Source organism: Spironucleus salmonicida, chromosome 3, assembly GCF_000497125.1.
Source record: "Spironucleus salmonicida strain ATCC 50377 chromosome 3, whole genome shotgun sequence".
Lineage (NCBI taxonomy): Eukaryota > Fornicata > Diplomonadida > Hexamitidae > Spironucleus > Spironucleus salmonicida.
In genome coordinates, this window is record NC_090598.1 from 1 (window position 1) to 17,656 (window position 17,656).

The 17,656-nt window shown below is 37.2% G+C and overlaps 6 protein-coding genes across 6 annotated transcripts; 5 read left to right on the forward strand and 1 right to left on the reverse strand. All coding sequences in view use genetic code 6, as the record gives it.

Moving 5' to 3' along the window:
- Nucleotides 1-186: 186 nt before the first annotated feature.
- Nucleotides 187-5,517, reverse strand: SS50377_22221 (uncharacterized protein; the record flags this gene model as incomplete). Its single annotated transcript, XM_067906111.1, has 1 exon — nt 187-5,517. One exon carries the CDS (start codon nt 5,515-5,517, stop codon nt 187-189), a length of 5,331 nt encoding a protein of 1,776 aa, XP_067765379.1.
- Nucleotides 5,518-6,857: 1,340 nt separating this feature from the next.
- On the forward strand, nt 6,858-10,184 carry SS50377_22222 (uncharacterized protein; the record flags this gene model as incomplete). The annotated part of the gene is made up of 1 exon (XM_067906112.1): nt 6,858-10,184. The coding sequence occupies one exon, from the start codon at nt 6,858-6,860 to the stop codon at nt 10,182-10,184; it is 3,327 nt and encodes a 1,108-aa protein (XP_067765380.1).
- A 311-nt stretch (nt 10,185-10,495) lies between these two features.
- SS50377_22223 (uncharacterized protein) lies at nt 10,496-11,500 on the forward strand (the record flags this gene model as incomplete). The annotated part of the gene is made up of 1 exon (XM_067906113.1): nt 10,496-11,500. The coding sequence occupies one exon, from the start codon at nt 10,496-10,498 to the stop codon at nt 11,498-11,500; it is 1,005 nt and encodes a 334-aa protein (XP_067765381.1).
- A 1,714-nt stretch (nt 11,501-13,214) lies between these two features.
- Nucleotides 13,215-13,916, forward strand: SS50377_22224 (Transmembrane domain-containing protein; the record flags this gene model as incomplete). The annotated part of the gene is made up of 1 exon (XM_067906114.1): nt 13,215-13,916. The coding sequence occupies one exon, from the start codon at nt 13,215-13,217 to the stop codon at nt 13,914-13,916; it is 702 nt and encodes a 233-aa protein (XP_067765382.1).
- Nucleotides 13,917-14,159: 243 nt separating this feature from the next.
- On the forward strand, nt 14,160-16,613 carry SS50377_22225 (Transmembrane domain-containing protein; the record flags this gene model as incomplete). Its single annotated transcript, XM_067906115.1, has 1 exon — nt 14,160-16,613. The coding sequence occupies one exon, from the start codon at nt 14,160-14,162 to the stop codon at nt 16,611-16,613; it is 2,454 nt and encodes an 817-aa protein (XP_067765383.1).
- Nucleotides 16,614-16,691: 78 nt separating this feature from the next.
- SS50377_22226 (Transmembrane domain-containing protein) lies at nt 16,692-17,642 on the forward strand (the record flags this gene model as incomplete). Its single annotated transcript, XM_067906116.1, has 1 exon — nt 16,692-17,642. One exon carries the CDS (start codon nt 16,692-16,694, stop codon nt 17,640-17,642), a length of 951 nt encoding a protein of 316 aa, XP_067765384.1.
- Nucleotides 17,643-17,656: the final 14 nt, after the last annotated feature.

Sequence of the window (17,656 nt, forward strand, 5' to 3'; positions counted from 1 at the left end):
TATTACTATATTACTATATTACTATATTACTATATTACTATATTACTATATTTATTACTATATTATAATAATTTATTCATTTATATATATAAATGAATAAATAGTTAACTATGAACTAAGTATCATCAAGGCAACTACCATTACCTAGCCATGTTAATTGGAAATTACTAAATTATAAAGCTTCACTCAAAAAAAATATATTTTTACCAAAACTTTATTCTTCTTGTTATCTTTTATTTTGGTACTAAGTATAATTACTTTCGATTCCACAAATAACTTTAGCAACTATTTACTGTCTAACTTGTTTGGGCTTAAAAATTAACGTTACCTAAAATGTTCACGCTAGCCATAAGTAATCTATTCACATTCGTATTAAAATCCAAAGTAAACAACTTTATCGACGGTAACTTTCTGAAGCAGCTTCGAAATTTAATCAAAGTATATACAGAACTTTTATTAAAATATCTACTACCTCGTATTCTCTTACTAATTGCAAAATTGTGTTAATAAGCTAAAATATTTCCACTCATCCTCGCGAAAACTCTAAAAACTAGGTGAGTTAAGTCGGAAAATAGAAATCAAATGGATATTGCTATTTTTTAAGAATAAGGTACCATTTTCATATTAATAAATTATACTACCAAAAGTTTACAGTTATTCAAGTAAATCATTATAAGTTATCGTAAATTAAAAATTTTTGGCTTAATACTAGCACTTAATATTAACGTCTGCTTTGAATGATAAACTTATGTCAGTATACATGACAAGATTACGTACATCTGCGGAAAAATTCTATTAGTTATTTAAGGCTTACACAGCTGCTAGGTTTGCATCCATCAAAATTTATGCACTCAATACTTCTTCTTTCTACTGTATCGTGTCAGGATTGTTTTCTACATATAAATACTGATAATCATTTTCACCTTATGCAAATACGAGACGAAGCTACAATTTCTCTAAAAATTTGTATATATCAACACTGGCAGTGAAAAATACACTAATAATTTCGTCATTGCATATGTTAAAGCCTAGCATATGATATAACTGGCTTAATTGATAGATAATTCTTTATTTATCTTATATGAATAAAACTGACAGCCGAATCTATTTATCATTCGTTTATGCTTTCATTGTAGTACTACCCAATTCAAATTAAGTTGTGCCTTATGGTTAGAATTAAATATCAAAATTAATGCATTTCTAAAATTATTCCATTGTATCTAATTTATCTTTAGCAGTCTAGTCTAACTCTTGTTTTATTTAAATAAAATTAGATCCATAATCCTAAAACACATTGAATGGAATATTGATTTTTAAAAATTCAATAAAACTTTCGGTATAGCAACCTTAGCGGCAACTTATTTTATAAAATGAGTGTTTTACAATCTTTTATATTTCTGATTGTAAAATTTCAGCATGTTTGACATTTTTGTCTTTTTCCGTTTATTACTGCACCTTTACTAAATCTTCAGCTTTTTACAAATTATATTACCAATTTTAAGATTTATAGTTAACGTCTAATATCAGGTGTGCTCCTTTCTTATCAAGTCCAACCTGCAATACATTATTAAGCGTGAACGCTTTAACCTTTTCGGCCAACACTTCGGGGATATGGTGACCGCACTCTATCGGAAGCACTTGGCAGCCATCTATTGTCTCCAAACCGAGGTCAGGGTACCCGTGGAACGTGACGATGAAGTCAAATATTTTGTGTCTTGCTTTGTCCAAACTATCCGTAAAGCACATCTTCTTGTCGAAAGGGATCACGATAATTAGCATATGGCCTGTTTATTTTTCTTTTAATTCTTCCTATGCTTTGCACTGATTCTCCTGCGATATAGTTTTTATCGGGTATACCTGCATTAACAACATCTTAATACGATCCCATATTCTACTCCATCTAGACTTCTGTGGCGGTGGATTCTCTTTTTTAGTGGTACTTTCAGTATAGGTTGTGCTGCCAACATCAGCCTGAGCTCCACCATCCTACTCCACAATGGCTTCTTTGGCGGAGGGTTCTTCCTTTTTGGTGGTACTTTCTGGTTAGACTGGTAGCCTCTAACGCAGCAACTGAAAAGTTTCTTTCGCAGCTGCTACCGAATCATCCAGTACCTATTCATATATAGAAATAGTTGGGTCTTTATTAAAATTTTAGAACGCATAGTCAAAGGTGGGGTTTAGGAACATAAAATTATGCGGCACGGGTGTTCTTTCCAGCAAATTAAAAACATCCTCGCTTTTCGCTGCAGTAATACTTCCACCATGCAAGTATTAGACGTAGATATTTCCATTGTCCACTTAGCTCATAATCAGGGAAATATTATTAATTAGGGTTGCCGACTGCCAGGTAAGCTTCGCCATGAACAGAATAACATGCATAAATTCAAGCAACACGCTTCTCTTGAAAAATTTAGACAGTTATTATAGCGTAGCTTAAGCCGCTGCTTCATCTATCTCTGAGGTTGAATATTACTCTATGAATGTAAGCATGAGCTGATAGTTCAAAACGGAGACCACCTCGTAGTTCAGAGTCGACGATGCAATGCAGCTGATATTATAATTCTGATTATCCTGTAGTAATTCAAAATGAGCATCTCCTTTTGTGAGCTAAAATTTAGAGTCCTTCTTGGTACCTTTGTGTATGATAATATTATTACAGGTTTATGTGAGGCTATCAAACTGATACATAGTATGTTCTGTTCTTTCATCTTTACCATCTAGACAAAAACTGACTACATGCCTGCTGGTTGCATTGAAATTTAATATTTTTTAGTTATACTGAAACCATATAGACGGGCATACCGATGAGCACATGAACTGCATCTCAACCGACTTCTCCGTCATCATCGAGTACAGTAGCGATACCAAAATTGGTGTTTCTTCAGCAAACGTCTTGACTGTGTCTGCTATAGCAACTACAGAATCATTATAACTTTTGTCATCCACTACCATCCGACGCTACTCGTACTGCAAGCTAGACAGCAATGACGCGTGAGGCTGAACATATCCTAATATTTAAGTATTAATATATTTTTCACCTACTCTGCTTGTTAAAATATTGTAGCAAAATTAATTAACTGTAAGGAAATTGATGACGGTGAGGTCTGTGCCAACCATTATAACAGTAATAAAGTCAAAATTAGGTATCTTGTATTTAGGCGTGTATATTACCGTCATCTGTGGTAGGGTCTTAATCATATCTTAAAGCTCTTCATGGAGAGCCTAATTCTCTTTCAACATAAAATATTCAGATATTAAAGATTAGACTGAAGAAGACCAAAACTATGTTAGCATACCCTACCAACTTTTAGAAGGAGCAACTCTACCAGTAGTTTTTTCTTCTTTTTTATCATTAGGTAAATTGCCATTAGGTTAGCTCGGTTAAATGTATTTAAATGCAATAACTGAAAATGCTTTCCAAAACGCTGTTTCTACCCCTCTGGGGTTGAACAACGATAGTATCAATTTGTAGAAATTCGTTTCAAAATCCTAATAGTATTGTCCTCGATTCCTGTAAGACACCATTCCCGAAAAGAATATTTTCCTAAAATCTGTTTTGTTCCTAATATTCAGTATCTACGGTGAGTGAACGACTAACTCGTCAAGAAGGTCGTCAGCAGCAATCTCAAGGCGAAGGTACTCCATCGCTATGAGAATGTATTCTGATTTTCCTAGTATGTTATTAAGAGATTTAAAATATTCCACTATAATTCCTTAGTTGGCGTGTATAGTATTGAATATCTAATCTGCATTTTGTGATTAAACACTGGTTATAATGTTTTCAAGAGTTTAGTACAAGTATATATCTTTATTTTACACTAGATCGGACATATTAATTTTGTCCAGTTCAGTTTTTGCTGATTCCAGAAGCTCTTTAATCAGAAGCTGTGAAATGACATTGATAGCTAAATGATATTTTTTGTTTTTGACATCTCCTAATTTGTCTATCTCTTAAAATTCTTGAATAGAAAGTCTGTCCTAAATCTTCTTATATTACTCCTTACCTAACTTTATCAGCTTCTCTTCATAATGTGTGAACAAAAACTGACACAACTTCACGCATTTCGAAAATTTATCCTTCTATGACTGCAAGCACTCATCTACCAAAATGATAGGGTGTTTCAAATCTAAATCCATTTTCATTTCTGCTAAAACCAATTCTTATTCAATTTCAATTTTATTCGTTTTATCATCTAAAATGAAAAACTAGGTAAGTTTTAATTTACTAAATTGTTAATATATCGAATTATTGTATTTTAACTCTGTAATTAATGATATGCTAGAAGCTATTTTATCAATAAAAATCCTCATCTTGTAGTAAATATATGATATTTCGTCTAAGCTTTCCAACTGAAAGGTATGGAAGTTACAAACATCAGCTAGCACTGTCTCCTTGAGGTTCGTTAAATTCTGCAACTCAAATGTATTTTTATATTGATCATCTAGCTACTGATGAAATGAGTGTGTTCTGTATTTATATAGAGGCTATATTTTAACAGTATCCATATTAAACAATATTGGAACATTCCCCATCAGGAGGTGGAAAAAATACTGCGTGTATAGAGCTACGCTTTTCCCAGATTTGGAACTCTGGCTTATGACAGCATTCGTAAGAGTGTCGTTAAGATCATTTTTAACCAACGAGAATAATGCAAAATACTCCGCCTTGAAGAGGTAGGACACGTGGCAGAGCTGCTGGAACATGAACAAACTGATCCCAGTCCCGATGAAATGGATGGGTAGTTGGAACAGATTCATAACTTTAAATTTATCTGGTAATACTTGTTCGTTATAAACAATATTGGACAATTCAAATATTTTTCTTAAAATAGAATGCTTAAGATCCTATGCTGATGCAACTTCAGCTTTCTAAAAAATTTGAACAAATCTGTCAGTATATAACTGATATGCAGAAAATCCAAAAACTAATGGCAATATTAACGGGTACTCTTCTGTAGTCTAATATTAGATTGCAGCTAACTAGGTCAGTATTAAATTTTCATGAAAAGCACACTTGTTTATACCTTCTGGTTTTAGAATCGTCAATGTGTCGAAGCTATCATAAAATGAAATATACTGTAAATCGTACTAATTGATCTCTGCTAGATAAAGATCTAAATCTGGTGTTAAATTTTCCCCTTCATGGTCTTTATATACCTTAATTGATTTAGTCTTCAGTCCCATTTGGGCAGCTACAATTCCAATGTTATTCCAGAAGTAAAGATCCTCATACGCAAAAAATTTATGTTTTTATACTAGCTATATAGTACAGTTTGGTATAATTTTTTTTAACTTTTTGTACAGTAGTACTATTTATACAGCGCAAAGTTGATCCACAGTACTAATATTGGCGCGTAGAATATATTTCTATTCACTATCAAGCTAGATAGATTAACTAATTTCATTATCTCTTATCGTAAACTTAATCTATAAAATAGTGTTACTAACTATTACATTTTAATCATCATCAACTGAAAATGGAATAGCTTCAAACTCGATAGATAAATCTGCAGTCATTTAAGAAGGAAATAGGAAAGATGTAAAATATAATATATCAATATTATACATTAATGTAATATTATACTATGAATAAAAAACTCTACTTGCATTTATAATACATAATTTAATACATATTATAATTAATGAATGTTAAGCGTTTTACGAACTAAAAAGTATAAAATGAACTCGTGTAACTTTTCCATCTGCCTTTAAGCACTAGTATGGAATTAATAATATACAATACTACTTAATTATTACGCATTATTAGTAAGTGTAGGAATTTCCTAAAAATACATTAGCTCATCCGCTATGCATGATCCCACGCATCCCTATCGTTACTAGATGCAATAAGTAGCATCTTCTGCTGACCTAGCTGCCCTCTAGTAAAACTCATCCTACGAGGCATCGTTACCATCTAACATTAATCCATCCCTATGCTTCTGTCTTAATAAACATACCGAGTGAGACTGCAGACTATCATTTTTGATAGATTATGCATCATGCGGGTATTAAAGATAGAATACATGCAGTCTTCGGCATAGCCTGTGCTTGCATTACTAGTGAGAATAGCCTTCCTAGTGCTACTTTGTACCTGGGCTCATAAGTGAATATATATTAGTAAGCATAGTAGTATATTATATAAATACAATAGTATATACTAAATATCCTTATAGGCACCACTCCCAATGCATACATACTACTAAACTCCATTTAAGTTATTACTATATATACTATAGTATTGCATTGTCATCAATCACTATCCCAGTACCACTCACGCCTGCCTTGGTGCTGTCTATGGAACTACTTGGGGTACCAGTACTAGTGGTACCCAGTTCAGTAGCAGCCAGCTATGCCAAATATGAAGGTTAAGCCATTATACACTATGCCAACAGCATCGACTCAGGCTCGTAGCACCAAAATGTGGAAGGCCTAAGCTAGCATAAGGTCAGTCCTGTTCTTAATAAATTACGGTATTGCTACCTCGCTGGGTCCTGAACACCAGCTAGCGCTATCTCGTCACCCTGATAGCCACACTCTCGCTGACCTCGCTTTGGCAAAACTCATCCTGCGAGTCGTCGTTACCATTTAAAACTCATCCATCCCTATGCTTCTGTCTTAAGCAGCATACCGGGTGAGACTGCAGAGTATCATGTTTGATAGATTATGCATCATGCGGGTATTAAAGATAAAATACAAGCAGTCTTCGGCATAGCCTGTGCTTGTACTCTACAGGTAAGAATACCCTTCCTAGTGTACTGTGCACCTGGGCTCATAAGTGAATATATATTAGTAAGCATAGTAGTATATTCTATAAATACAATAGTATATACTAAATATCCTTACAAGCACCACTCCCAATGCATCTATACTACTAAACTCCATTTAAGCTATTACTATATATACTATAGTATTGCATACTCATCAAGCACTATGCCAGTACCACTCACGCCTGCCTTAGCACTATCTATGGAAATACTTGGGGTAGCAGTACTAGTGGTGCCCACTTCAGTAGCAGATAGTTATTAAAGATAGAATATACAAACAGTCTTCGGCATAGCCTGTGCTTGTACTCTACAGGTAAGAATACCCTTCCTAGTGCTACTTTGTACCTGGGCTCATAAGTGAATATGTATTAGTAAGCATAGTAGTATATTATATAAGTACAATAGTATATACTAAATATCCTTATAGGCACCACTCCCAATGCATATATACTACTAAACTCCAATTAAGATATTACTATATATACTATAGTATTGCATACTCATCAAGCACTATGCCAGTACCACTCACGCCTGCCTTAGCACTATCTATGGAAATACTTGGGGTACCAGTACTAGTGGTACCCAGTTCAGTAGCAGCCAGCTATGCCAAATATGAAGGTTAAGCCATTATACACTATGCCAACAGCATCGACTCAGGCTCGTAGCACCAAAATGTGGAAGGCCTAAGCTAGCATAAGGTCAGTCCTGTTCTTAATAAATTATGATATTGCTACCTCGCTGGGTCCTGACCACCAGCTAGCGCTATCTCGTCACCCTGATAGCCACACTCTCGCTGACCTCGCTTTGGCAAAACTCATCCTGCGAGTCGTCGTTACCATTTAAAACTCATCCATCCCTATGCTTCTGTCTTAAGCAGCATACCGGGTGAGACTGCAGAGTATCATGTTTGATAGATTATGCATCATGCGGGTATTAAAGATAAAATACAAGCAGTCTTCGGCATAGCCTGTGCTTGTACTCTACAGGTAAGAATACCCTTCCTAGTGTACTGTGCACCTGGGCTCATAAGTGAATATGTATTAGTAAGCATAGTAGTATATTATATAAGTACAATAGTATATACTAAATATCCTTATAGGCACCACTCCCAATGCATATATACTACTAAACTCCAATTAAGATATTACTATATATACTATAGTATTGCATTGTCATCAATCACTATGCCAGTACCACTCACGCCTGCCTTGGTGCTGTCTATGGAACTACTTGGGGTACCAGTACTAGTGGTACCCACTTCAGTAGCAGGCAGGTACTACACATAGAATATACAAGCAGTCTTCGGCATAGCCTGTGCTTGTACTCTACAGGTAAGAATACCCTTCCTAGTGTACTGTGCACCTGGGCTCATAAGTGAATATATATTAGTAAGCATAGTAGTATATTATATAAGTACAATAGTAATATACTAAATATCCTTACAAGCACCACTCCCAATGCATATATACTACTAAACTCCAATTAAGATATTCCTATATATACTATAGTATTGTATACTCATCAAGCACTATCCCAGTACCACTCACGCCTGCCTTGGTGCTATCTATGGAACTACTTGGGGTCCAGTACTAGTGGTGCCCACTTCAGTAGCAGATAGTTATTAAAGATAGAATATACAAACAGTCTTCGGCATAGCCTGTGCTTGTACTCTACAGGTAAGAATACCCTTCCTAGTGTACTGTGCACCTGGGCTCATAAGTGAATATATATTAGTAAGCATAGTAGTATATTATATAAATACAATAGTATATACTAAATATCCTTACAAGCACCACTCCCAATGCATATATACTACTAAACTCCAATTAAGATATTACTATATATACTATAGTATTGCATTGTCATCAAGCACTATCCCAGTACCACTCACGCCTGCCTTGGTGCTGTCTATGGAACTACTTGGGGTAGCAGTACTAGTGGTACCCACTTCAGTAGCAGGCAGGTACTACACATAGAATATACAAGCAGTCTTCGGCATAGCCTGTGCTTGTACTCTACAGGTAAGAATACCCTTCCTAGTGTACTGTGCACCTGGGCTCATAAGTGAATATATATTAGTAAGCATAGTAGTATATTATATAAATACAATAGTATATACTAAATATCCTTATAGGCACCACTCCCAATGCATACATACTACTAAACTCCAATTAAGATATTACTATATATACTATAGTATTGCATTGTCATCAAGCACTACGGCAGTACCACTCACGCCTGCCTTGGTGCTATCTATGGAACTACTTGGGGTCCAGTACTAGTGGTGCCCACTTCAGTAGCAGATAGTTATTAAAGATAGAATACAAACAGTCTTCGGCATAGCCTGTGCTTGTACTCTACAGGTAAGAATACCCTTCCTAGTGTACTGTGCACCTGGGCTCATAAGTGAATATATATTAGTAAGCATAGTAGTATATTATATAAATACAATAGTATATACTAAATATCCTTATAGGCACCACTCCCAATGCATACATACTACTAAACTCCATTTAAGTTATTACTATATATACTATAGTATTGCATACTCATCAAGCACTACGCCAGTACCACTCATGCCTGCCTTGGTGCTATCTATGGAACTACTTGGGGTACCAGTACTGGTGGTACCCAGTTCAGTAGCAGCCAGCTATGCCAAATATGAAGGTTAAGCCATTATACACTATGCCAACAGCATCGACTCAGGCTCGTAGCACCAAAATGTGGAAGGCCTAAGCTAGCATAAGGTCAGTCCTGTTCTTAATAAATTATGATATTGCTACCTCGCTGGGTCCTGACCACCAGCTAGCGCTATCTCGTCACCCTGATAGCCACACTCTCGCTGACCTCGCTTTGGCAAAACTCATCCTGCGAGTCGTCGTTACCATTTAAAACTCATCTATCCCTAGGCTTCTGTCTTAAGCAGCATACCGGGTGAGACTGCAGAGTATCATGTTTGATAGATTATGCATCATGCGGGTATTAAAGATAAAATACAAGCAGTCTTCGGCATAGCCTGTGCTTGCATTACTAGTGAGAATACCCTTCCTAGTGTACTGTGCACCTGGGCTCATAAGTGAATATATATTAGTAAGCATAGTAGTATATTCTATAAATACAATAGTATATACTAAATATCCTTACAAGCACCACTCCCAATGCATATATACTACTAAACTCCATTTAAGCTATTACTATATATACTATAGTATTGCATACTCATCAAGCACTATCCCAGTACCACTCACGCCTGCCTTGGTGCTATCTATGGAACTACTTGGGGTCCAGTACTAGTGGTGCCCACTTCAGTAGCAGATAGTTATTAAAGATAAAATACAAGCAGTCTTCGGCATAGCCTGTGCTTGCATTACTAGTGAGAATAGCCTTCTTAGTGTACTTTGCACCTGGGCTCATAAGTGAATATATATTAGTAAGCATAGTAGTATATTCTATAAATACAATAGTATATACTAAATATCCTTACAAGCACCACTCCCAATGCATATATACTACTAAACTCCATTTAAGCTATTACTATATATACTATAGTATTGCATAATCATCAAGCACTATCCCAGTACCACTCCTGCCTACCTTAGCACTATCTATGGAAATACTTGGGGTACCAGTACTAGTGGTACCCAGTTCAGTAGCAGCCAGCTATGCCAAATATGAAGGTTAAGCCATTATACACTATGCCAACAGCATCGACTCAGGCTCGTAGCACCAAAATGTGGAAGGCCTAAGCTAGCATAAGGTCAGTCCTGTTCTTAATAAATTATGATATTGCTACCTCGCTGGGTCCTGACCACCAGCTAGCGCTATCTCGTCACCCTGATAGCCACACTCTCGCTGACCTCGCTTTGGCAAAACTCATCCTGCGAGTCGTCGTTACCATTTAAAACTCATCCATCCCTATGCTTCTGTCTTAAGCAGCATACCGGGTGAGACTGCAGAGTATCATGTTTGATAGATTATGCATCATGCGGGTATTAAAGATAAAATACAAGCAGTCTTCGGCATAGCCTGTGCTTGTACTCTACAGGTAAGAATACCCTTCCTAGTGTACTGTGCACCTGGGCTCATAAGTGAATATGTATTAGTAAGCATAGTAGTATATTATATAAATACAATAGTATATACTAAATATCCTTACAAGCACCACTCCCAATGCATATATACTACTAAACTCCATTTAAGATATTACTATATATACTATAGTATTGTATACTCATCAAGCACTATCCCAGTACCACTCACGCCTGCCTTGGTGCTGTCTATGGAACTACTTGGGGTAGCAGTACTAGTGGTACCCACTTCAGTAGCAGGCAGGTACTACACATAGAATATACAAACAGTCTTCGGCATAGCCTGTGCTTGTACTCTACAGGTAAGAATACCCTTCCTAGGCTACTGTGCACCTGGGCTCATAAGTGAATATATATTATTAAGGGTAGTAGTATATTCTATAAATACAATAGTATATACTAAATATCCTTATAGGCACCACTCCCAATGCATACATACTACTAAACTCCATTTAAGTTATTACTATATATACTATAGTATTGCATTGTCATCAATCACTATGCCAGTACCACTCACGCCTGCCTTGGTGCTGTCTATGGAACTACTTGGGGTCCAGTACTAGTGGTGCCCACTTCAGTAGCAGATAGTTATTAAAGATAGAATATACAAACAGTCTTCGGCATAGCCTGTGCTTGCATTACTAGTGAGAATAGCCTTCCTAGTGTACTGTGCACCTGGGCTCATAAGTGAATATATATTAGTAAGCATAGTAGTATATTATATAAATACAATAGTATATACTAAATATCCTTATAGGCACCCACTCCCAATGCATATATACTACTAAACTCCAATTAAGATATTCCTATATATACTATAGTATTGCATTGTCATCAATCACTATCCCAGTACCACTCACGCCTGCCTTGGTGCTGTCTATGGAACTACTTGGGGTAGCAGTACTAGTGGTGCCCACTTCAGTAGCAGATAGTTATTAAAGATAGAATATACAAACAGTCTTCGGCATAGCCTGTGCTTGCATTACTAGTGAGAATAGCCTTCCTAGTGTACTGTGCACCTGGGCTCATAAGTGAATATATATTAGTAAGCATAGTAGTATATTATATAAATACAATAGTATATACTAAATATCCTTACAAGCACCACTCCCAATGCATACATACTACTAAACTCCATTTAAGTTATTACTATATATACTATAGTATTGCATTGTCATCAAGCACTATCCCAGTACCACTCACGCCTGCCTTGGTGCTGTCTATGGAACTACTTGGGGTACCAGTACTAGTGGTACCCACTTCAGTAGCAGGCAGGTACTACACATAGAATATACAAACAGTCTTCGGCATAGCCTGTGCTTGTACTCTACAGGTAAGAATACCCTTCCTAGTGCTACTGTGTACCTGGGCTCATAAGTGAATATGTATTAGTAAGCATAGTAGTATATTATATAAATACAATAGTATATACTAAATATCCTTATAGGCACCACTCCCAATGCATACATACTACTAAACTCCATTTAAGTTATTACTATATATACTATAGTATTGCATTGTCATCAAGCACTACGGCAGTACCACTCACGCCTACCTTAGCACTATCTATGGAAATACTTGGGGTACCAGTACTAGTGGTACCCAGTTCAGTAGCAGCCAGCTATGCCAAATATGAAGGTTAAGCCATTATACACTATGCCAACAGCATCGACTCAGGCTCGTAGCACCAAAATGTGGAAGGCCTAAGCTAGCATAAGGTCAGTCCTGTTCTTAATAAATTACGGTATTGCTACCTCGCTGGGTCCTGAACACCAGCTAGCGCTATCTCGTCACCCTGATAGCCACACTCTCGCTGACCTCGCTTTGGCAAAACTCATCCTGCGAGTCGTCGTTACCATTTAAAACTCATCCATCCCTATGCTTCTGTCTTAAGCAGCATACCGGGTGAGACTGCAGAGTATCATGTTTGATAGATTATGCATCATGCGGGTATTAAAGATAAAATACAAGCAGTCTTCGGCATAGCCTGTGCTTGCATTACTAGTGAGAATACCCTTCCTAGTGTACTGTGCACCTGGGCTCATAAGTGAATATATATTAGTAAGCATAGTAGTATATTCTATAAATACAATAGTATATACTAAATATCCTTACAAGCACCACTCCCAATGCATCTATACTACTAAACTCCATTTAAGCTATTACTATATATACTATAGTATTGCATTGTCATCAATCACTATCCCAGTACCACTCACGCCTGCCTTAGCACTATCTATGGAAATACTTGGGGTACCAGTACTAGTGGTACCCAGTTCAGTAGCAGCCAGCTATGCCAAATATGAAGGTTAAGCCATTATACACTATGCCAACAGCATCGACTCAGGCTCGTAGCACCAAAATGTGGAAGGCCTAAGCTAGCATAAGGTCAGTCCTGTTCTTAATAAATTATGATATTGCTACCTCGCTGGGTCCTGACCACCAGCTAGCGCTATCTCGTCACCCTGATAGCCACACTCTCGCTGACCTCGCTTTGGCAAAACTCATCCTGCGAGTCGTCGTTACCATTTAAAATTCATCCATCCCTATGCTTCTGTCTTAAGCAGCATACCGGGTGAGACTGCAGAGTATCATGTTTGATAGATTATGCATCATGCGGGTATTAAAGATAAAATACAAGCAGTCTTCGGCATAGCCTGTGCTTGCATTACTAGTGAGAATACCCTTCCTAGTGTACTGTGCACCTGGGCTCATAAGTGAATATATATTAGTAAGTATAGTAGTATATTATATAAATACAATAGTAATATACTAAATATCCTTACAAGCACCACTCCCAATGCATATATACTACTAAACTCCAATTAAGTTATTACTATATATACTATAGTATTGCATACTCATCAAGCACTATCCCAGTACCACTCACGCCTACCTTAGCACTATCTATGGAAATACTTGGGGTCCAGTACTAGTGGTGCCCACTTCAGTAGCAGATAGTTATTAAAGATAGAATACAAACAGTCTTCGGCATAGCCTGTGCTTGTACTCTACAGGTAAGAATACCCTTCCTAGTGTACTGTGCACCTGGGCTCATAAGTGAATATGTATTAGTAAGCATAGTAGTATATTATATAAGTACAATAGTAATATACTAAATATCCTTACAAGCACCACTCCCAATGCATATATACTACTAAACTCCAATTAAGATATTACTATATATACTATAGTATTGCATTGTCATCAAGCACTATGCCAGTACCACTCATGCCTACCTTAGCACTATCTATGGAAATACTTGGGGTACCAGTACTAGTGGTACCCAGTTCAGTAGCAGCCAGCTATGCCAAATATGAAGGTTAAGCCATTATACACTATGCCAACAGCATCGACTCAGGCTCGTAGCACCAAAATGTGGAAGGCCTAAGCTAGCATAAGGTCAGTCCTGTTCTTAATAAATTACGGTATTGCTACCTCGCTGGGTCCTGAACACCAGCTAGCGCTATCTCGTCACCCTGATAGCCACACTCTCGCTGACCTCGCTTTGGCAAAACTCATCCTGCGAGTCGTCGTTACCATTTAAAACTCATCCATCCCTATGCTTCTGTCTTAAGCAGCATACCGGGTGAGACTGCAGAGTATCATGTTTGATAGATTATGCATCATGCGGGTATTAAAGATAAAATACAAGCAGTCTTCGGCATAGCCTGTGCTTGCATTACTAGTGAGAATACCCTTCCTAGTGTACTGTGCACCTGGGCTCATAAGTGAATATATATTAGTAAGTATAGTAGTATATTCTATAAGTACAATAGTATATACTAAATATCCTTACAAGCACCACTCCCAATGCATATATACTACTAAACTCCATTTAAGTTATTACTATATATACTATAGTATTGCATTGTCATCAAGCACTACGGCAGTACCACTCACGCCTGCCTTGGTGCTATCTATGGAACTACTTGGGGTCCAGTACTAGTGGTGCCCAGTTCAGTAGCAGCCAGCTATGCCAAATATGAAGGTTAAGCCATTATACACTATGCCAACAGCATCGACTCAGGCTCGTAGCACCAAAATGTGGAAGGCCTAAGCTAGCATAAGGTCAGTCCTGTTCTTAATAAATTATGATATTGCTACCTCGCTGGGTCCTGACCACCAGCTAGCGCTATCTCGTCACCCTGATAGCCACACTCTCGCTGACCTCGCTTTGGCAAAACTCATCCTGCGAGTCGTCGTTACCATTTAAAACTCATCCATCCCTATGCTTCTGTCTTAAGCAGCATACCGGGTGAGACTGCAGAGTATCATGTTTGATAGATTATGCATCATGCGGGTATTAAAGATAAAATACAAGCAGTCTTCGGCATAGCCTGTGCTTGCATTACTAGTGAGAATACCCTTCTTAGTGTACTTTGCACCTGGGCTCATAAGTGAATATATATTAGTAAGCATAGTAGTATATTCTATAAATACAATAGTATATACTAAATATCCTTACAAGCACCACTCCCAATGCATATATACTACTAAACTCCAATTAAGATATTCCTATATATACTATAGTATTGTATACTCATCAAGCACTATCCCAGTACCACTCACGCCTGCCTTGGTGCTATCTATGGAACTACTTGGGGTCCAGTACTAGTGGTGCCCACTTCAGTAGCAGATAGTTATTAAAGATAGAATATACAAACAGTCTTCGGCATAGCCTGTGCTTGTACTCTACAGGTAAGAATACCCTTCCTAGTGTACTGTGCACCTGGGCTCATAAGTGAATATATATTAGTAAGCATAGTAGTATATTATATAAATACAATAGTATATACTAAATATCCTTATAGGCACCACTCCCAATGCATACATACTACTAAACTCCATTTAAGTTATTACTATATATACTATAGTATTGCATTGTCATCAAGCACTACGGCAGTACCACTCACGCCTACCTTAGCACTATCTATGGAAATACTTGGGGTACCAGTACTAGTGGTACCCAGTTCAGTAGCAGCCAGCTATGCCAAATATGAAGGTTAAGCCATTATACACTATGCCAACAGCATCGACTCAGGCTCGTAGCACCAAAATGTGGAAGGCCTAAGCTAGCATAAGGTCAGTCCTGTTCTTAATAAATTATGATATTGCTACCTCGCTGGGTCCTGACCACCAGCTAGCGCTATCTCGTCACCCTGATAGCCACACTCTCGCTGACCTCGCTTTGGCAAAACTCATCCTGCGAGTCGTCGTTACCATTTAAAACTCATCCATCCCTATGCTTCTGTCTTAAGCAGCATACCGGGTGAGACTGCAGAGTATCATGTTTGATAGATTATGCATCATGCGGGTATTAAAGATAAAATACAAGCAGTCTTCGGCATAGCCTGTGCTTGCATTACTAGTGAGAATAGCCTTCCTAGTGTACTGTGCACCTGGGCTCATAAGTGAATATGTATTAGTAAGCATAGTAGTATATTATATAAGTACAATAGTATATACTAAATATCCTTACAAGCACCACTCCCAATGCATATATACTACTAAACTCCAATTAAGATATTACTATATATACTATAGTATTGCATACTCATCAAGCACTATGCCAGTACCACTCACGCCTGCCTTGGTGCTATCTATGGAACTACTTGGGGTCCAGTACTAGTGGTGCCCACTTCAGTAGCAGATAGTTATTAAAGATAGAATACAAACAGTCTTCGGCATAGCCTGTGCTTGTACTCTACAGGTAAGAATACCCTTCCTAGTGCTACTTTGTACCTGGGCTCATAAGTGAATATGTATTAGTAAGCATAGTAGTATATTATATAAGTACAATAGTATATACTAAATATCCTTACAAGCACCACTCCCAATGCATATATACTACTAAACTCCAATTAAGATATTACTATATATACTATAGTATTGCATTGTCATCAATCACTATGCCAGTACCACTCACGCCTGCCTTAGCACTATCTATGGAAATACTTGGGGTAGCAGTACTAGTGGTACCCACTTCAGTAGCAGATAGTTATTAAAGATAGAATACAAACAGTCTTCGGCATAGCCTGTGCTTGCATTACTAGTGAGAATACCCTTCCTAGTGTACTGTGCACCTGGGCTCATAAGTGAATATATATTAGTAAGCATAGTAGTATATTCTATAAATACAATAGTATATACTAAATATCCTTACAAGCACCACTCCCAATGCATATATACTACTAAACTCCAATTAAGATATTCCTATATATACTATAGTATTGTATACTCATCAAGCACTATCCCAGTACCACTCACGCCTGCCTTGGTGCTATCTATGGAACTACTTGGGGTCCAGTACTAGTGGTGCCCACTTCAGTAGCAGATAGTTATTAAAGATAGAATATACAAACAGTCTTCGGCATAGCCTGTGCTTGTACTCTACAGGTAAGAATACCCTTCCTAGTGTACTGTGCACCTGGGCTCATAAGTGAATATATATTAGTAAGCATAGTAGTATATTATATAAATACAATAGTATATACTAAATATCCTTATAGGCACCCACTCCCAATGCATATATACTACTAAACTCCAATTAAGATATTCCTATATATACTATAGTATTGCATTGTCATCAATCACTATCCCAGTACCACTCACGCCTGCCTTGGTGCTGTCTATGGAACTACTTGGGGTAGCAGTACTAGTGGTGCCCACTTCAGTAGCAGATAGTTATTAAAGATAGAATACAAACAGTCTTCGGCATAGCCTGTGCTTGTACTCTACAGGTAAGAATACCCTTCCTAGTGTACTGTGCACCTGGGCTCATAAGTGAATATGTATTAGTAA